General features: G+C 43.7%; 1 protein-coding gene across 2 annotated transcripts in view; it reads left to right on the top strand.

Moving 5' to 3' along the window:
• The window catches only part of znf423 (zinc finger protein 423), a 118,650-nt gene that overhangs the window by 1,744 nt on the left and 94,874 nt on the right, over nucleotides 1–22,032 (top strand). For both annotated transcript variants that reach the window (XM_079567484.1, XM_079567485.1), the window contains exon 2: nucleotides 12,655–12,717. In XM_079567484.1, the coding sequence (XP_079423610.1) occupies nucleotides 12,655–12,717 (63 nt within the window). The remainder of the gene's footprint in view (nucleotides 1–12,654; nucleotides 12,718–22,032) is intronic.

Here is a 22,032-nt window from a genome sequence, read left to right as displayed (position 1 = left end):
GCTTGTGGTATCTCTGGCCTCAATGTTTCCTTTAAGGAACCTAGATAGACAACGAAACGCTGTATTGCCCAGGCATTCCCTTTCCTGGGTGGATAGACAGGCATCTTTGGTATGATGTATGGTGAGTTGTTGTTCTTGATATAAGTTGGATTTTATTGAATACTTGAAGGTTTTGATGCTGTGCATTGCTGTAGTAAATAAGAAAGTGTAGCTTTTGAATTTGGCAGCAAAAAAAAACAAAAATCAGTCCCATCACAGAACATGTAGAAGTGTCCGGAAATGATTTGATCACCTGTAAAACATAAATTTGTAATTTTTGACCTCCATTGTGAAATCAATAGGAGTGATAGCTGTTGCTTATTTCTGCAATTTTCACTGGTTGTTTTGGTCAATGTTGGGCAAATAGCAGATCTTTTGCAGTTTGCACCGGACCTGACAACATCACAGTCATAAGACATAAAGTATTTTATGATCTTCTTAACTTAACTTTGGCACTTAAAAAGAAAAAGAAAAAGAAATGGCAAGATTTACTCCCATTGCCATGACATATCTAAAAGTGCACAGACAGCTGGATAAGTCATACTTTAATGGCTGATGTACAAAATACAGCATTACCTGTGATTTTAAGAAGATAAATAATTCAATATATAAACAAAGTAGTGCCATGTTAAATGATTACAATATTACACTGTCAAGCACATTGCTTGAGAATCGTCCCTCTTCCAAAAATGTGACTACCTTTGCCCTGCTGTGATGTTGCATTGCTTCAGTTGGTGTGTCCACTGCTTCCCTTTCAGCTCGGGTCCGCTTGCTCATAATGCGCCCATGCCTTCTGTTTGTATGCATCACAAGTCTCTGCATTTGCCTGTCTGGTCTCCGCAGCCAGGATAACGGGGCTTAGCTTGAGCCAGGCAGCCAAGCGAAGCCGAGCGAGGCAAAGCTGATGCGAATGGCCACTACAGCTTGTTTGTGTGTATAGCAAAGGTAACCCTCGTTGTGAAAGCATGTGTTTTATGTTTGTGTAGTCATGCATCTGGGCACTATCTCCCTGACACACCTTGCCCCACAGGCAGCTTGGCGAGGGCCGGTTCGGGTTGTGGCGCAGGGGGGGTAAAGGGCAGAGTCGGGGGCAGTGCAATGGCACGCAGCAGGTGAGTGGGCAGAGGGAGGCAGAGAGGTGAGCAGCGCCAGGGGATTATCTTGTGTTTTCATGTCCCTCTGTCTTTCACCTGCTCAACCAACTCTGACCAACAGGGCTGCCAGGCTTATGGACTTAAGGCCAGTCAGGCATGCTCAAGCAATAACAAAGAAGCCCCAAACGTTCCACCACGGCCTTCTGAACTGAAATGACAAAGTGGCTGTGCGAGAAGAGCATCAGGAGTCACAAAGACGAACTGAGTGAGGGAGTGAGTGATGTTCGTTCAGTGCTCTTGGGTGAGCTTGTTGGAAAACTGCAAGTTTAAGAGCCAAGTGAACACACATTTATTGCAAAGACATGAAGCGTAATGGAAAAAGACACAATTTTGACATTTGCCATTAAAGTTTCTACTTCCTGAACCCCAGGGATCAATGAAGGCTTAATGCAGATGCTTTCTAGTGGAGGTTGTGACCCTTTGCGGGGCCGGGACCGAGCTATGGCAGGTGGGTCACAAACCTATTTGGTTTGTTTGACATAGGCCTATTGATACTTTATTCAATTTGCTCCTGAACCTATCCATTATTAGATGAACTGCCTTACAGTATGATCCCTATCATCAATTACAATATTTAAAAAATATATCAAATACAAATCAGATGTAAAAAACAATGTGGTGCAATGTTTAAAAGTGCACAGTTAGTGGTATTGCTGAACGCTCATTACTCGCCTGATATTAGAAGCTATTGGAAATTGTTTAGTTTAACCTTGGACAATTCTTTGAATACGTTGAGCTAATTCTTAATTATTACTTAATACTTAGCAATAGAATCTGTCATCGTATTCTACGTGACCATGAGCATGTTCATTCACCTGCCTATTAAGATACTTTATGTCTCATCAGACGCCCGTGTGACATTGCGATGTTAAGCCCCTCCATTGCCTATCCTTTGAGATTTGCTTTTCTTATAGATTTTCCTGACCAGTTTCGCCTTAGCACTGATTAGGCCTTGTTAACAGTGGGGGACTTGACTAATTGCAGTCTGTTAATTGAACACTGACTAACAGTGCCGTGATGGGCCATGAAACTAGCTGCACGGAGGGGGGAGATAGAGCCGCAGGACCAAACCAGAGCGCGTCAGCTCCTCTTCTTATCAAAATATTATTTCAGCGGATTAATCCCTTTTTAATGTGTGTCTTTAGTGAGGCACGGCGGCAGAAATCTACTTGCCTGTCTGCTCCAACAGCCCGGCTACGCTATCTCTCCTCTGCCTCTCTGAGCTCTCAGCCCCTCGAGTCTCTCATGCATTATGTAGTGATGATTATTACTTAATTACACATTAATAAATCCGCTTCATTTGCAGGACATTAAACGGGACTTGAGCGCATGTGACAGGGAGACGGAGAAGAACAGGGAAGAGCGTACAGCTGCAGTACAGATGGAACAGTTAGCTTTTAGCATTTGTTTGGCTTGTTTTAAACAGTCTGAAGACCTTTGGGTTGGTTACACTAGTGCATGCAAGTTTTTCACTTAGGTACATTGGGACATACGTGCAGTTTCTAACCTTTTTTAAACATACATAAACTACATGCTCCATATTTTTACGATTTACATTTGTTTTTGTTTTGTTCCACTTTTCTTAATTAAATAAATAAGTAAATGATCCCTGAGTGATCCCTTACTCACTGAAAATGGGCTGATACATTTAAATAAACAAGAAACCAAGCCATTGGACTAAATAAATGATTTTAATTTTAATTCTGAAACCTTCTTCCAAAATGAAAGCTGTATGTCTGGATTATTATTTTAAGATATTACTCTCCCATAGATACACAACAGCTCTATGCAACTTATATGACAGGGAGGAAAGTAAAAAAAAAAATAATTATTAATTGTTTAAATAATCGGGTAAAAAATAACTGTAAAAAAAAGTCACTGGGCCAGTGTTTCTCATTATTAGAACTAAGCCATGGCCCATTCTTCATGTAAGTATGTGTGACTTAAATGTAATAAGAGACTTTGGGATAGTAATTATTCCTCGCCTGGAGTTAAAGTTATTGTCAATTAATTGCTCAGGACTTCAAATTAACAGCTGCCAACCCAGCAAATGTGTGAAAAAATGAATCATGATGGGTAATATGCCCTTATGTTCCACACCAACGTGCGGGTTGTGGGATCTAATTATGATACTCCTCTTCTGGCTAAATGCAGTCTTTGCACAATGATATCTGTCACCTCCATCGTCAGCACCAGTGTGTGCAAAGGCAAGCTCACTATCGCTTCCTGCTTTTTGACTCGTCTATTTTTCTTTCTCTCTACTCATCTGGCTTTCCCATTAGAGTCAGTTTTAATGTCACCCTTTGGCAAAGCATGTAGTCTTTCATAGGGTGACAGGCTCTTATAAAGCACACATGTGGCTTGGATTAAACCGAGAAAAAGTATTTTCTTTCTCCAGATACATGTAGAGGTGGCAGCGATTGAAAGCGCCCTATATTCCTTTTTCCTTTGATTAATAAATGAACCCGGGGTCAGCAGTATGTGCAGAGCTCTCCCTGCATACACACTTGTTTTGACTTTACATTAAGACTTGCTGAACCATTAAATGGCTTTCAGAGTGCTTTACCACAAGTGCAATTGAGTGCCTGGCAGGTGGTGGATTTGAATTCCTGTTCATTGTTTTGTAATGGCACAAACAAGCTAATGAATTAAAGATTTATAGAGCTGTGCAATGTTATGCATTGATTGACCGCTTGCCAGAACAAACTGTGACAGAAAAACTAACTGAATATGAATGCATTTTTTTCTTGTTGTTTATCAGTTGAAAACTCACTGAGCCTCAACTACTAGTGCACTATAGCAACTATGTCCAAAACTGCTTTGTGGAAGATGGGGCTTCTGCAGTACAGTACTTTCTATGTGTTGAGTATAATAGAAAGAACTTCTTAGCTTATGACAGTGAAATTGGGGGGTTCTCACTATGTAAAATGTTTTTGCAAAGTTTACCACCAAAATAATGTGAGTTGGCCAGCCTTGTTTCCTCAGATCATTCTTCCTAATCCCTCGCTCTGCTGCCTCCTACACCCCCCCCCCCCCCCCCTCTCCCCTGTACATTAAACATTAGTGGTAGGGGCAATTAGTGGTGCCCCTCTGCACACCTGGCTAATGCATAATATATTTATTGGGCTTTCTCTCCTTCACACACACACTTGCACTTACTGTTGGCTGTGAAAGCATGACTTTTGGGAAATGGAGACTGTATGTGTGTGTCTCGGCTGGTGGAGGATGGTGCTGACTTTTGGAGGGGGTTACAAAGGGTTATGCCCACTGCTCTGCCCTGCATGACCTCTTGTGCTGCCGATCAGAACTTGGTGAAGCAGTCATGTTCTTAGAAAAGTCTCTTTGATTATTGTTTTGTTAGATTCACTTGGTCCATTTTGTGAACACGGATCGTGCCTTATTCATTCTTAAAACACTTATAAATTGTTCATGTCTCTTCCCGTTGCTGCAAGCTAACTGACCTCCAGAAGTGAAATAATCTCTGGACAAAAACACTGACTAAGTTGATTTGCATACATCTACATATACATTGGCATTGTCTGCTGCAGCAGAACTTCCCCACAAGCTTGTGTGCCAGAGCTTCCATCTGCCTTTCCATCCTGGAGGTTTGCATGTCTTCCAATGACTGTTTTGGTATATCCAAACTTTTTTGGCAATGTGACTTTAACGCAATAAATATACACTGCAGAATGACTGAGGTGCCACATAGCCACTGATGATGTCCATATTATTGCATAGGGCTAGGCTATACTGATCTTCTAACTTTTTGATCATATGCAAATCCTATGGCACTGAAATGTTCATTCAGTTTGAAAACATTTATATTATTAATAAAATGTCTTTCATTCATATTTTTAAGTGTGGTTTTACACTATACTATCATCAGAGTATTGCTGTCTACATGACAGTCCACATAATGTTGCTATTGTTTATCCACATCATTCACCCTCTTGTTTCTCTGCCTTTTGCCCCATGTGTCTGCCTCTGTGCACACTCACAAAAAGCTCTCTCAAACTCTCTCTCACCATAGACTCACACTAATGTGCTTTATGCGCGGAGCGTGAAGCCGTCTACAGAACAAGATGTTTGTATTGTGTCGCCCTTTTAATGGGACTCTGCCGAGGCTTTGTAGCAGACTCTACTATAGACAGCCAGTGGTTCTTTTTAGTGTTGGAGTTGGTTTTTCTAACTCCTCCCAGTCAAAAGGCAAGAGCCTCCCCACTGTGAGCTTTACAATAGAGAGAGGAAGAGTGAGTTGGAAAAAACTAAAGCTGAAGAGCAACTACATCGGTTTAATCAGATGTTTAACACAGACATAGACAAATGCATTTGGTCCTGAACAGAACAAAACACTATTTGGAGAGGAATTTAACAGGTTCCTCTACACAAAGATTTCTGTGTCAAAGCATGACTAAAAAAAGATAACATCATTTATAATTGTGTAGCTCTGACCAGCCCTGATTGTGGGCCTCTTAACTAAACTAATACTAAAGTGTCATACTATATGCACTCACAACTCTTTTAGGACATGTGATTGTGTTTCTTCTAACAAACAACAGCCATACAAGTACTCTGGAGTAGTGTGTGTATATTTTTCTTGCTGGTCCCTGAAGGAGCCTGACGATCCAGTTAATCTGTCCACCAGCGATGTGCCGTGACACAAAGCTGTTTATTTCCCTATCTCCCTACCTCTCTCTCCCTCACGCCCGCTCCTTGCTCCTCGTGTAAAGCCTAATCAACTTTGTATCACGCTAAATAATGCCAGAGCGTGAAATCACTGTCTTCAGTCAAAAAGCACTCCCAAGTCTGTAGTACAAGGGAAGGCAATTAGGTGGCCCTCCCTTTCTCTTTGCACCACTGCACTTGTCCTTCAGTGTTTGAATGAAGAAGAGCTTTGGCTTTTTTTGGACAAAGATGCTATCCATAGTTGAGATAGGGTTAAGGTTTGGAATGAGGTCAATGAATTTCTATTTGCTAAGACTTTGTGTTTTTTACCCCTTCTGTCCGTATGTTCATATCTGAATAATCAACTAGCCTTTAAGGATCTTTTTGTTGATGTTCATTTGCTTTTGTGCTGACTGGTTAGTTTGATTGGTTCCTTTCCCATTCATACCAGCCAAAAACCACATGGCATTTAGTCAATGATTAAGATCTTCATCCTGGAAATTATGATAAATAAAAGTCAAGTTCTTCAGTGTGAAACGTGCACTTGTCTGTATCGCCCCCTGTCCTGGAAGCGCGTTGGAGAATGAACTCTGTGCGCACCCCGCAGTGTGTCCCGGTGCAGGAGAGAGTGAGTGAGTGTTGTGTTATCGGCGCAGTTATTCCTGGGCCGTCCCGAGGGTCCAGGTCCTCCCGAGTGCTCCTCCCTGTCCTCGTGCCGCCCTCTGTGTCCCACTGTCCTCCTTCACGTCCCGTTCACCGCCGCCTCCCACCCGAAGCACCCCTCCCTCCTCGCGCCTCTCCCACATCCCCCTCTCTCCCTCTCCTCACGTCTGAGCCGCTATCGATTGCTCTTCCTGCACGGCTCGCGCTGACAGACAGAAAAACAAATGTCAGATCAGAGAGGCTCTTTAATCTCAAGCTGTGATGTTTGGCCCTGAACATCGACTCTGCACTTGTTGGCGCCCGCGTGTGCGCCTCCTCTGAGCGAGCAACGCACTTAATAACGCTGCCTTCTCAGTTGCCATTTCAGTTCGCAGGTATTGCTAATGGGTTTGCGTTGACGAGATACAAAAATGTACCGTCACAATGTCAGATGGAGGGCAGAGACTTTAGAAACTGTGGGGGTAACGGTCTGTTTTTAAAAGGACAAACCACACTGAAATACAGAAAACCCATGGCCATGAGAACCCAGGGTGCTGAGGGCGCTGTAGCACCCCCCCTGGTGGGTAGTTGGCGAACTGCAGGCACAGAAAACGCGTTTTTGGGGTAAATTTTGTCCCTCAGCACCCCCTGACTAAAATATCTTCTCACGGCTCTGACAAAACCTTAATTTTTCTTGTTTGGGATTAGGTTCACAAACCTGCTGTATACTCAGGACTTTAGGTCAGCCATTATCATTGCGATTTGGTTGCGGTTATTGTGCGGCTTCTTAAGTTGACTTGAAGTTCACTGTTTTTGTTTATGGTTTGTCAAGCAGCAAAGAAAGAAGTTCCCGGTTCATGGCCTGGCTCAAGAAACATGACCGTAGCAATTATGCAATGTAGTTTGGGCTCTCGCGCAGTGCTTTAAAATCACATTGTGAAGCTTTAATGTAAACGCTGTTGAAGGGCTAATATAGAAGTGAACAAAAATCACAGTTTTTCGAGAAGTTTAGGCAGCCGGTGGAAACATGCGTTGTGGTTACAGCGGGACCGTGGCACTGGGAGCGTCTGAGAGGGCGACCAAGCTTGTCCGCCAGGCTTTGTGTTGTTGTGCCATCCATCTAAGCCCTCTGCTACCTCCCGTCTCCCCACAGCTCACCAGTGTGTGCGGCGTGTTTATGTGTTTTAAGGCTGTTTTATTCAGAATGCAGTCGGGCAGGGAGAGCCTTTCACTGCTGATAAAAGTATTTAGTTAATCAGCTTCTGTCCTCCGTCCCCCGTGTGCGTGTGTGCGCGCGATTGTGTGTCTGCGCCCAACACAGGCCATTGAAGTTTGGGAGACTCCCAGGAGGCGGGCTGGGGATGGAGATTGGCATCAGATCTCTGCCAGTAGAGTCTCAAAGTTGGTCCTGAGGGACAGCCGGGGCAGCCAATCAGAGAGTCCCATTGGAGGCGCGGGGGAGAGGTGGGGTGGGGTGAGGAAGTAGGGTGTGTAAAGCCCATCACACCCAAAGCAAGACGGGGCAGTGTTGCTCAGTATGACACCGTTTGGTCATTTTTATTCAGCAAATTGGATAAAACAACCAGGAAGAGGATTTTTATCTTGAGTACACACTAGCACCTCACCTCACCTCACCGCCTAACTTAATAACTGTACATTTCCTTACTTAAATTCAACCTGAATTTTCAATTTACAAACAATGAAAGTGCATTTTGAATGGTTAGTTATGGGTCAAACTCTTCTTCTTTTCTCCCATCTCAAGTGCTCACAGCGGTCAGCTTAAACACGTTGTACAACATTCAGGGAGAAATACTGTCCCAATAAAATAAACACCAAAAACTAGCTGCTTGTTTATGATCAATAAAAAGGCTTTACATGCGCAACACATGAGGGTCTTGTACAATCTGCTCTTACTAATACAAAGCAGGACAAAACAAATGTCATATCAAAATCAGGTGCAGGGCCTTAAATGATGGTGTTAATATGTTGTTGTAACAGTGCCCCTACTTGGTGGCAGAGGTACTACCATTTTATTAGCATCCAGTTCAGTTCTGTCAACATGACTTTAAACTGTAGAGGATTGTGCTCTCTCTATCACAAGGCGTTGCATCAAAGACGTCTTGGTAAACGTCAGTAATGCTCGTTGAAAGTCAGCAGGAGAACAGAGGAGGACGGATCTGAGACGTACTCACATAAAGGGAAAGAGAGAGTCGGATGACAATTACCCTCTTGACTCGTGTCCAGCACTAGTTGTCAATCAGCGTGACCCACTGGGAATAAAAGATGCGTACGATTGGCTGCTCCAGCTGACGATCCCGCCTCCCAGGGCCACCCGGCCAATGCGTGATTGGCCACGCTGACCTGTTCATCAAGCACGATGTGGGAACACCAGAGCCCGGGCCGTCTGGGGAATACATGGCCCTGATACGCCGCATGCATTCATGTGTTGTTGAGCTTCTGCAGACAAAGGACTTCTTTACCCGGCTGTAACTGCTTTCATGGGACACGGGAGAAACGGAAAGATGGAGGGGTGTAAGTGGGAGCAAGACGATGAGGGCTGACACTCGGAGAAGTGTGAGAGAAATGTGAGGAAACTGAACTTTGAGGTGGATGTGCTCACAAAAAGGAATGACAAGTGAATCTGTAAGAGGCGGGACATAGAGAATTAATGATCAAAAAATATAAGGACATTTCTAAGGTGGAAATAAAACCCTGGGAATTGTGTATGATTAGGAAAAACTTTAAACTATTGTCTTTTTGCCCGTTGAGCCATAAACAAACATTAGCGATGGTGGATAAGAGCTGAGAAACAATTATTATGCCGTTATGAGCGTGTGTGTGTGAGTTTAATTAGCGACAACAATGTAAATATTTGTTGATGATGATGCACAACAATAACGTAACTTGTAGCCCTTTGTCCCATTTACGCTCCTCCTCGTGTAGCATGCTCAACGGCGTGATAGGCTGTCAAACTAAAATTAGATCTCGCCTCCACCTCGGTGCATTATGTGTGTGTGAGAGACTTGAATATAGCACATGGGCTGTTGGCTTCTGTATACTTGTTCCATGACTTGGTGATAAACAAGAGCTTACCCGTGGCCTCCTTTCAGTTGTACTGAGCGTAAAGTATTTAACATCGGGATATGGCCAGACAGTATGCCGAATTGGTTAAGCATGTTTTTGCTCATCGAAAATTGTGGTTGGAAAATCCAGGTCTCAATTTTAAGGTATTTTAGACCTTCCTAATGAACAAAAGTCGTGGGAGTCGGTGTACTCTGTAGCCTCTTAAACTAGGCTTATATAAATTGGCCTGTAATAAATGACATGTTACGGGCTTCCCCTGTTTAGAAGATCAGCAGGCACCACTTTTAAGTTTATACTAAACATATTTAAGTCTTAATTGTCCATAAGATATATTTTATTTAGTGTTTTTTTTTTTTTCAAATCACCATGCAGTTATAATGGCCTCGTAATAGTTGCCAAAACGTGAGAGTGATTCTGCGTCATATGTTTTGCAGTATATTTAGAGAAAAATAAAATAATGTGTGTATTATTGTTTAAAAACTTGTGGATGAAGTTGCTTCCTGTCTCCCCGTTGGCGTCCCGTCGGCGTCCCGTTGGCATCCTGTTGGCGTCCTGTTGGCGTTGTGTCATTCTCTGATCATGCTCTGGGGGGTGTTTACATGATTTTGCAGCGTACACGTTTGATCTGGAGCCATCTGCACTCTCCATATTCTTTTGGCTCGTGCACAGGTGTGACACTGGTGCATTGTGCGTCTCTTCAAGTCTGATTCATGTTTGGCCACAGAACAAAAGGCTAATCATTTGAGCTCTCAACCTTATACTGGGCCCATACCAGTGCTCCCAAGTTCACTCAGTGGTTTGCTAGTCATCAACATCACTGTGCAATATGAAAGTTAAATCTTGTCATCAGGCCTATATCAGACGACAGTGGCTCAGATGGTCGCGTGGGACGTCTCATGACTGAAGGTCGGCTGTTTGAATCACTTGGTTGTTGTTGGTCGTCAGAGGAGCCGATGGTGGAGATTGGCAGCCTCGCTTCTGTCAGTCTATCCCATGGCTGCTGTGGTAAAATTATAGTGCCTTGAGAAGCTTGTCAAGTGTGTTAAGCGCAATACAGGTGTAAGCCATTACCATAAACTACCCATTTCACCAGAACATGTTAGTAAAAAAAATAAAAAGCTCACCTAATTTTCCCTGGCTTGACATTTATTATTTGACTTCCTCATTAGTTCTTATAAGAGATTAAAAAAAAGGAAATAGGAATTAGGAAAAAAAATAAAAAAATCTTGTATAATATGCACTTTAAAGGTAGTACTTCTGTCTAACTTTTGTTGGTGTGTAAGTTTTGCAAAGCAGAGCGGGTGCGCCCTAGTACCACAACACAATGTGCACTTAAAAGCTGTATTCTTATCTTGTTGAGTGTTGTTACAAAACAGCCCACTGACAGCCCGTCGGCAGCCCCCCTGGCGCCCCCCTGGTGTTTGTAGGGTTCACTGTAGCGGTGAGCCTGTCTCAGAGGGGGGCACGGCGAGGATATGGGAATCTAAATAAAGCCGTGTGTGTGCTTGCCTAATGAAACACACCGTACTCCCCGGTGTCTCATCAGCAAAAATGGCTTTTATCAAACTTACCGCATTTAGGTCTCTCGTATAGTGTCCATATCACAGCAGTGTTTTTTTTCTCATGTTGATGGATTCTGTGGCCAAAAACAAACAGGGCTGCACAATACTGTAAATCTCTTTATGGTTTAACTCATGCAATATCTATATCTCGAGTTCAGTTCCAGTCAAGATTTTGAGTTCAATTTTAGCAGCACTTTTGACACACAAACAAAATGCTTGAACAATTGCTGTTTAAATTTAATCGAGCATGTTGAAAAGTAAAACTCTGACATCTGTAGAAATAGCGTGGTTCAAACATTTCAACCGCACACAGTGAGTATAATTTAAAGTTGTTTATATTTGGGGGACAAGATGGTCTCGACAAGTTAACAGACTGTCCAACAACAAAGAAACCTTGAAGTGTTTACCGTGCCTCTAGAAGGAACCCCTGAGTGATTTATAACTTCTTGTTTTGATTTGGGCGCCTGGCTTGTCTTCACGGAGGATGGGCTGGGACAGGGGGGGGGGGGGGCGGCGAGTTGAGGATTTGGAAAGAGAAGTAAGAGCAGGAATTCAAGGATAGATCCGACTTTAACTGCGAGGTACTGGCGGTCAGTGTGGGGCAGGAGGGGGGGGGGGCAGAGGAAACCCCATTGTGCGGCCACTTGAGTCATTTCCTGTTTGCGTGCCAGCTCCACTTCCCTCCTTCCTGTTGTACCCAGGAAGTAAGTGTCAAATGGCTCTGATCAGCGCTGCGTGTGGGACCAGGGTCTACTGTTAAGACAGCGGCGTTGACAAATCTGCCTGTGTACGCTTGTCCGGTGTCTGTAGCAGTGTGGTAGATCTTTGTTTGCATAGATTTGGTTTCCCCTCTCATTCGTAAGATTCCACTAATTGTTGTATGCTCTAAAATGTACATTATTTTGGTAGTGGCCTAAGAAATTACTTATTGCTACGTAAAAGGGGGTAATATAAGTGTAAAAAAAAATCTTAGGCTGAAGCGTGGTTGCGAATGCTTTTCGGCCCTCCTGTTCACCAACTTCAACCTGTCCAGGAATTACAAGAACTAAGTTACTTGTTTACCTTAATAAATCCTTTTTGCAGTTCCTCTGGGGGTAATACAAGTGTTAATGGGATGATTGGGTGGGTCTGTCATCTCCCCCTGGTGTCTCTGGCCAGAAAAGCACCCTTGCAACTTCCCTGCACTGGGTTGGAAGCGCAATACACACTAATGGAATCACGAAGAAGAAGCTAACAGGCTAACGGGTAAAGCTAACTGAGGGCTAGCGCCACTTTAGTTGGCACAAAGAAGCCCCAAAGAAACCACTTGTGGCTTCTTTGTGCCACCTAATATTGCAATAACATTAATCTGGTGCTTAAGTTCGATCAGTTCTTGATAATGAACCATGTTTTGGCATTGCTGTTGAATGAAATATCGCACTACAGCAGCTTTGCATTATTCTCCATCGTCTTGGCTCACTGTTTGTCATGTGATAACTTCTTAATCTCTTTTGTTTCTCTTTCCTCAGCGGTGGAAGAAGGGGAATCTTCTGAATGCACTGGGCCCTGGGACGAATCAAGCATCCAGACAGGTCAGTTGTACGCTCGCTCCTGTATTTGCGCAGATCGGAGCCAGCGGCCTATAGGCTCCTGACACACGCAATTTATAATATCAATTCCACATGGCTTTACGGCAGCCTGCTCTCAGGGACGTGAAGATGGAGGCTTAGGAAAGTATTAGGTAAAAGGCAAACCACATTAAAGCTGATTTGATCGAGAAAGTCTGAGGAGAAGACGTGGAAAGAGGATCTGGTCTCTGGGGCGGGTGTGAATGGAAAGAAACCATGAGGGGCTTCTGCAGGAGGACTGAGCGAGAACGATTTGTGTGACTGCGTTTGACTGCACTCTGCGGTCCGAGGCGTCCCGAGACCAAGGCGCACATGATGAGCTTTTCTTTTCTTTTGATGGTCTTTCTGGGATTGTGCTTTTTCTTTGTGGTTTCTCTAAAGCCATCGCTCTTATTTTTCTTTCTCCATTTCATGAGGCAACTACATGGAAAAGTCTAAAGTATCCTCATTTGAACTATTGACTTTGCGAGGGAACAAGAAGCAGATGCTGATTCTGAGTTTGTGTCGGCCCCTGGAAAGCCATAATAGACTCTCAGTGCTAGGTATAAGACATGAGGGTATTCATCATGAGTTGGACTGTAAAGATTCTACCAAGGCTATATGCAGTCACAACCATAAAACTACAACATGACAGCTGCTGAATCAAGTTTTTCCATTATTAACATGTTTACCGTCAATTATTGTCAATTTTAGCTGCCTGCTTTTTCTCTGCAGTGGATAGAAGCAGCAGTGTGCGCTCTACTGGCATATTGTATAACTACATTTCAAAATATAAGTTGGAGTATTTTTTTCTTGTTGCCATGCGTCTCAAGTGTCCGCACTAGCCGTATCCAATAATACATTGTTTCTCCCCTGTAGCTGTTTCTTCCTCTGTGCGTCTGAAATCCCTCATTTTTTCACAGAGTTGCAGAACGCAGTTTGACCAGTGTGAGTGTTTGTTAGCAGCAGCTACTTTTTGTGCTCCGGTTTGCAGCCAATCAGAGCAGAGTTAAACACTTCCTCTGACGGGCGCCCAGCTGGGAAATCAGATCCTGCTGAATGTGGTAAATATGCGGTTATCTCTCTGCGTGTGCGTCTCTCCTGCTCTTCTGGGAGGGAAGCATAGGAAAGTCTGACCCCTGGGGTGTGCATGACGTCGGCTAAACCCTGCGCTCTTTCTGCCCCCCCCCCCCCCCACACACACTGCCTCTCCAGCTTGGTGCTAACTCCCCTCCCGGGGCCGGTGTACACCTCATTGCGGGCGTGCGAGTTAAGGGGGGTGCTGACGGAGGTCCTGGGTGGCTCACCAGAACTGCTGTGTGTGTCGGATCCTGCAGGAAGCCCGGCTCCCATGGCTCGCACACACCTCTCTGCTCACACACCCGCCGTAAAAACATACTGTCCCATATTTCCTTACTCAGCCACTCTTTCAATTTTGAATTTTTACAGTCAATTCCCCGTCCCAGCATCCTCACCATCACTTTTCTCTGCACGCTCATCTCTTTCACGACTTTCTGCTGGCTTCAGGCTCTCACATTTAATTTTCACTGTCACTTTGCATTCTTTGTTTCTCCTCGTTGAGCAATCCTACAGCCTGATTCACACTACTCACTGTCTGTTACAGTTCTTGCCCAATATTGCAATGCACCCAATTGACATTAATTTGATTGGAAGCTAAAATAGCTGAAACAATCATGGATAAGCGAAAGGGACTAGCAAGAAAAGACCATGTCCTTGCAAAGATTGAGTGATTTGGGGAAAATATCTAAAGAAATGTTTTATATTATGACGAGATTTACAACATTGTTTTGTATTTATTTATAGTATAATAAAGATTCAGTTCACATTTGTGTAAGAAGGGTCTGAAAGCCGATGGAGAGGCATGTGATCAGTGGAGCTCCACTTTCCTACAGGAAATGACGTCACCTTTGCAGGACAACGTTTAAACTAATCCAAACTAACCCTAAACCTAACCTTTAGGATACATTTTGCTGAATCCCCCTTCACTCTGTGCTGTTCTATCAAATTTAGCCTATGGGTCAAAAAAATCCTTAAAAAAAAAGGAATCATATTTTACAAGTTAACGTCCAACACACAACAAGATGATGACTAGAAGGGATTGGATGCAAGTTTCCTGTTTTTATACTCACTGCTGCCACCTCAGGTCTTATACGTTACTGCAATCAGTTGTGGTGAATAGGTCTGGGCTCATTCTACACATTACAACATGACTGGAACATATAGGGGGAGGAAAATACATAATTTTAACATTTTTAAACTCTGTGTAGTCCCTTTAAGAACCTTTGTTTATGATGAAAAACTCCTGTACGACTTACGCAAACAGGAAAATGAACAGTTAAGTAAATGCAAAACATGACTAAATGCGAACAAAGAAAACAGCTAAGTAATGATGTGGGTGGTGTAATCCGCCTAAAATAAGATTCTAAACCATAATTTAGCTCTTAGTTCTTGAGAATATACTGTCACTTTGGAGATGGAGTTTAGCAGAAGCACAAATATGCTTTTCCCCCCAGTTTTATTTACACAGCTCTTCCTTCGTCCTGTTGCAGAGTTATAAATATCCCAACGTGAACATTTTAAATCCCGAGTTTTATTTGATGAAGTAGCTGTTTTGAGTGAGATAATGTAGTGAGCTCATCCTGACTGACCCCAGGCTCTTGTTTCGCCGCAGCTCTGCAGTCCACATGTTGACATTGGTACTGTTCCTCTGGGCCGTTCACAGTGATTTGACCCAGAGAGCAGTGAGTCATGGTGGAAAAGGGCTGTCGGATCCTTGTTCTCCAATCGTCACCAACAGTGTGTGTGAATGCTTAGGTTTTAATGTTTTTTTTTTTTTTTTTACATTCTGCTACATATTAAAGGTCTTGTGCACTGTGAACATGCCATTCCTCATGTGAAAGGTAATGGTTCAATCACGCAACATCCTATAAACTAATTTCAGATGAATGTGCATTAATATTAACTGAATAAGCGACAACATGCAGTAAAATTTTGACCACGTTTGATACAAAGTGATAAGGTGATCTCAGTTTTTCTAATCGATAGCCTGAGTGTTGTGTGTGTGATGTGTTTGCGATGGCCGGAGCTTAGAAAAACAGGACACTGGTTTCTCTGGCACTTCCTTATCCTCCCCTCTCCGCTGTACCCTCTGGAGGTCCATAATGTAGATTTAATTTCCCCAAGGCAGGCACAGGAAAACAGCTTCCCAATGTCTGTGTGTGAACTATTATTGCCTGCTTGTGACAGCACACCCGCCGTCGCACTTTTTGGTCTCAATAGCAGCATTTAGGCTCAGCCACATTTTAATAAGTGAGCATCTGTCATGTGTTCAAGTGTATGCTGCTGTGATAGTGTGTGTGTGTGTTTGTCTCTTCACCATCCTTCCATGACGTGTGCGCCTCTTTCATCATCTTCTTTCCAGACCGTGGCGTTGGGTGCTGCACTCCCCTGCCGCAGCATCTCCCCTGGGTGTTCATGCATTTGTGTGTGTGTGTAACTCGCGCTGTGGCTGGGCGTCTCCAGGGAAGGGCAAGGCCTTGTATTGTGAAAAAAACACTAGTCTATGGTGGGGAAAAAGAACATTAGGTGGGAGGTAGAGGGAGGAGGAGAAATGGCTTCTTTATATAGCCACCTAACACATTGTCGTCACAAACAGAGTGTGGTGGTACAGAGGGGGGGGTGCTCTCCTGAGAGCCAGTGCAGGCCTGTGTTGTTTTGTCCAGTTGCACCTGTTCACCCTGTTTGTGTCGCTGCACCACAGCTAAGTGTGCACTCACGGCCAAAAGCGGGCACTATTCTCTAGACCTGTGCCTGCATCAGCACTCTAAAATGACAATGATTTTAGCCAAAGTCTGAGCAATAATTATTGGTTTCTGCAAATATCTAAATATCATGATATCAGTTAATATGGAAATGGTCTGTTTTGTCTGGTCGGGTACTGCTCGTTTTTATTATTTTAGGAATGTAGAAATACGTTCGAATGTGGGTGTACCTTGCTCATGTTTGACTCACAGGGTATTCGAGTTAGGTGGGCTAAAAATAATAAGACTCCTCTCAGGATAACCAAGTAAAGTCAATACAGAGCCTCAGAGCTGTGTGCAGTGTGATCTATAACTGGATGTTTTGCCGTTGGCTGTGGGTTCACTGTACAGTTCCCTCTGGGAGCCTGGCCATCTTTTATATGATTAAGTGAGATGTATCCATCGTGTGCACACTCCTCAACATTTTCAGGAAAAAGAAAGAAGAGAATGTAACATCATTATATATTATGACTGGGAGGCACTATAACACTAAACTTTACGCCTATACAAATGTTTTAATACTTCAGTTATTGTTTCTAATCCGGTAAGATCTCCATTTGGCCGTTGCAAATGTGCTAACTCTTTTAGCTCTCTCAGTACTAGCCCGTGATCTGATTTAATCGTCAGTGCTGTGTCGTAGCTGTGCAGACAGTAATGGTGCCCACCAGGTGCCTGTGTATCGGGGTCCAGCGAGCCGCGCCATGTGGAGCAGAATGAAAGCCTTGTGTGCACTCTGTTTGGTTTCTAAACATTCTGCTGGAAGCGGCACACACGCTCATGCCCGCCTTTTGAAGCCCCTTTTCCTCTTGCACAGACACAAGTGTGTTTCTGTACGCTTGGCCCGCAGTCATAGACTATATACATCTGTGTGAGTGCGTCCCAGACAGGCTGCGCGAGCTGCCAAATCTACCACTTGAATAAGTACCTTACCTTTGCAGAATGGCACCATGTTTTATTCCCCTTTAACTGGGGCTGTGCTTCCTTCACCCTGGGGCAGCTCAGGAACAGTTCCCAGAGTTCATTAGCTCCCCGGTTCTCTTCCCACCGGATATATGGAGACGGAGCACGCTCATGCTGACTGTGTTTGATTTTCAGTGTTCCAGTTTGTCTCAGTACCAGCTTATCTTGGCAAGTGCTCACGGCGATGCCACGAAATATGACTCGCTCTGTAGCATGTAGTGCATCCAGAGCACTTAGCTCCAGAGTTGGAAGGTCTTTGTTAAGTCCCTGACACTTTACTAGACTGGCCATGCCTGACTGTTGGGTTTATTATCAATTAGCCCCTAATCATCTGTGTGTAATAGCGACAAATACACACAGTCAGTGAATGTGAAATGAAAACAGGCAGCACGTGTAGCGACTGCCTAACGAGCGGTGATTAGTGGCTCTCGTCGAGGCGTGGCTAGGCTTTGTAACATCACTCTGCACTGTGGACTCTGCTAATTCACTTCTCTTTATCTAATTACCCTGGGTACACACGCTCACACACACACACACACACACAGCAGTGCGGCACACGCCCGCCTGCTTACAGTGTACATTTCCTGCAGATATGCAAAGTGACCTCATTATTCATTTATATATTTATATTTTATCTGTTAATAAACAGTCTATTGTCCTGAGATAAAGAGGCTGCATGCTGGAAACACACTGGGGACTTCCTTATTACATTTTCCCCCGAGAGCTGTGGCATGGAAACATATTTTCATGACCAGCCTGTTCTACTCTCTTCTTTTATACTGATTGTTGTACTGTACTGGTATTTGTTGTATATTAATATATCTTTTCAAAATGCCAACTTATTTTTTTCTTTCTATGCAACATCAGTTCCTCTTTCCTGGACTTATAAGTTTTAAGTGCCATTATAGTATAAAAATATTATTCAACAATTGTTATACAGTGTTAAAACATGCCACCTTCACCACACATACAAAATATGTTAATCTTCCAGTCAGTGTTGGGCAGTCGCTGATACTTTTACCAGTCCAACACCACAGAGTGTATATAAAAATAACTTTTCTGTCGCTGTAATTATTATTGACTTATTAGATCTTGCAGACAGACAGACTTCACAGCCAGTATTTAAGTTACATTAGCCACAATGTAGTCAACAAAATTGCAAAAACATCGATTAGCTCTTATTTTGAAAGAATAAATTGGTTTGATGTCAGTTTAGTTTCTCACCTGTAAAATCTGCTGTATTGGCAGGGGTGCTATCAGAACACCACTGCTTCAGGTACTCATTACCATGAACCTACTCAAAATCTGTAGAGGTGCCTGCCTGCTGCACCTGCAACCAGCGCCTTAGGAATGGGTCAAACACAGAGGACATGTTCCTCCATGGAGACAATAAGGTGTACCTAAATATCCAACTTCAGTCGACGGGTTTTGTATTGGTTTATTCTGATTCTTTGCATTAAAAACAAAGTTATTGAGACTTAAGTGGTCACATCATTTCAGTTAAAAACTCATTTCTCATGCCTCATCGGCCAATCTTTAACTGTGCACATAATGAGCTCGAGCACATGCGGAGAATAAGCTGTCCGTCATCTCTACAGTCATCTTTTTAAAGGATTTTTTTTGGCCCGTAGCCTTTATTTGACAGGACATCTTTGGGTGAAAGGGGTAAAGAGCAGGGAGAGACATTAGCAAATTGTGCTTGAACTCATGACGTACAGCATGGCGCTTTGCTGTACACCTCTGCAGTCATTTGAATGAGATTCCAATTGAATGTCGACCATCTGCACTTTGACATGGTTCTGCCTCAGTCTAATAGGTTGACATTTTAGTTTAATATTTTGAAATAGTCATAAATGAAAGAACCAAATACCTAAAACTGTTGTATAACCTCATATCCAAGTCCCATTTCCTTCCTATGGCTGCTGCTGAAGCCAGCACCCAGCGAGTTAATTTGATTTAATTGCATTCACTGTGCATCCCAGGTGTGATTCAGTCCCTCATTACATGGCTAGAATAAAAATCAGCAGGACACGGCGACTCGAGTGCCGGGAGAAAACCACTGTACTCCACCACATTTTCTTTTCCTCTGAAAAATCTGCATGTTCGTGTGCGTGAAGCTGGAGTTTGTAGCACACTGGTTATTTTTCGTATTTCCTGCGGGTTAATTGCGGGATGTGATTTGGACTTATTGTGCGTCTCTGTGGATGATGCAAGACTGGTGTTTGTGTTTGATTGTGAGCGAAGTGTGTGCAGTTATTCCTGGCATAGGGACAGCCTGTGACTCACAGATAATGGTCCTCGGTAGAGCACATGAGTTCGAATAGCCACATCGTCATGTGTGCGTTTGTGTATGGAAGAGGGAGATGCTGTTGTATGCAGCGCGCATGCTATCTGCTGTGGGACCGGCGTCGTACTATTCAATCAATACCCCAGCACACACTCCTCCGCACCCAGGCTCACATGGGACCTCCCTGCTTTCATTAAGTAGGCCTGCTGCTCCTCTCTGCTGGGGCCGGGCGGGGGTGGGCTGCTCCTCCAGGAACCCAGGGAGATGGCTTTGTGAGAAACACAGAAAAGATGTGCAAAGGAATCAAGAGAATGGGATCAATACGAGCTGGTGCCAATTAACAGTTTCAACTTTCTCATAACAACTGAGTAAAGCTGTAACATAGGGCTGGTTTATGTTTTGTGTATGTGTACATGTCCAGGAGCAGTAACATTTGACAGAGGACTGAAATATGAACTGCTAAACTAATACAAAAATCAATTGTAGTTCATAACAGAGGAATAGAGCTGTAGTTCAGGGGTGAATATTAAATGTTCTATCCTATCTAGCACCACTACAGATGAGTTGATGGATCCACATAGTAACCTGTACTATCCTTGCTGACCTTTTTATCATATCAACAATTACAGCTGATGTTCTAAACCTCTAGGTCGGCATGTACATTTCTGTATAATTTTGCCAATTTGATTTTGAAAAAGAATAAACCAATACTCTCTTGAACAGTATTTGAATGAAATGCATTCCTATTATCAGTTCCTATACATAACGCAGAGGAGGCAGTGGCACATTCGCAGCTTGACAGTGAGCAGCGAGAGTAAGAGTGTAGTCGGCCCTACCAGGAGGTCTGCTTCCTCTGTGTGAGAGCAGTAATGATCACACAGAAACACTGCTCACTCCTTCACACTGAGGCTGAGCTGCTCTCAACGCCTCCTATACAACCTCTCTGATTCATGAGAAGCACTTGATTATGCTTTCATACAGGTGAAGAGCTGCTATAGGAGGCAGCGACGGGCTGTTCAAATGGAAATACCACATCACTGTCAATATTGGTATACTGCACGCGATTTTCCATTCTGTACAGACGCTTATTAAGATGTAATCAAGGAGAAAACGGTCCTAATCTGGCTACTATGTTGCCATGGCAGCCAATTGTGTTGGCATGTGCAGGCTTTGGCTGTGCCCGCACCTCTGGCATCAGGATGCCCCTGGGAGTTTGTCGGCCGGGGTGTATTGACTGATGTGAAAGAGAGCTTACATTTGTTAGATACTCTATCCTGCACCCACTTGAAATGTGTGATGCAGGTTATGATCCAAATATGTTTTTATAATAATGTTTTTTATGACTTAGTAAAAGCATCACTTGTATCACAGTGTGTTTTAATGCTGTCAATCGGCAAGTAAGGCTAGTTGCGCCTCAGCCTTTCCTTTTGGCTCTAATATAAAGTGGTGTTAAATTTTGTGGAAGATCAACATGCTTACTATTATTGTCCAGCAACAATCCACGACCAAGAAGCTTTAACATTGCAGCTGCTTACAACCTTAAATTCCACATTGTGCTGTTGTGTATGACTCAATATGCCTAACCTGTGTGCACATACAGGTGATACATGTGTGTGCGCGTGTGTGTGTAGGTGTGTGTGTGTGTGTTTGTCAGCCAAGGGGCCACTCTCCCTCCCCGGCCAGACGGCGCTCTCACCACTGGACAGATGGCCAATACCCCGCCTCTCCTCCTCTCCCTCCCGGTGCCTTCATCCATCTCTCCCTCCATCCTTCGCTTCCTCTCCTCTTCCCTCTGCAATCCCCAAAACTCCCCATCTCCTCGGGCCCGCGCTCCCAGCCTCCCAGCATCCCTCACTCCCCCCACACCTCTGCCATAATAAATTAAACTTGTATGGAGGCATTTGCATTTCACTTCAAATTGCTCTCCCTGTCTGTTTCGTTACATCCTCGCCCTTTCTTTATAGTACTTCACAAGATCATCTATGTTATGCTTTCAGTTTAAAATCATTAAAATAGGTGGCAGTTATTTCAGAAATCCATTTATCATGACCAGTCTGATTAGTCTGATTTCCCCATCCATCGTTGCCAAATACTATTGCACAAACTGATTTGGCATGTGCTTGTTATGCCAGACGCTCTTTCTGACGCAATATTATCTCCCGCAGCAGGTCGTTCCTGACATAAGGCGAAAAATGTACGTCTTACATTTCTGGCGCACCACTTAACTGGCAG

This window comes from Gobius niger (assembly GCF_951799975.1).
Source record: "Gobius niger genome assembly, chromosome: 12".
NCBI classification, from domain to species: Eukaryota; Metazoa; Chordata; class Actinopteri; order Gobiiformes; family Gobiidae; genus Gobius; species Gobius niger.
The sequence above is the reverse complement of the archived record's forward strand: the minus strand, read 5'-3'. Positions and strand labels throughout refer to the sequence as shown.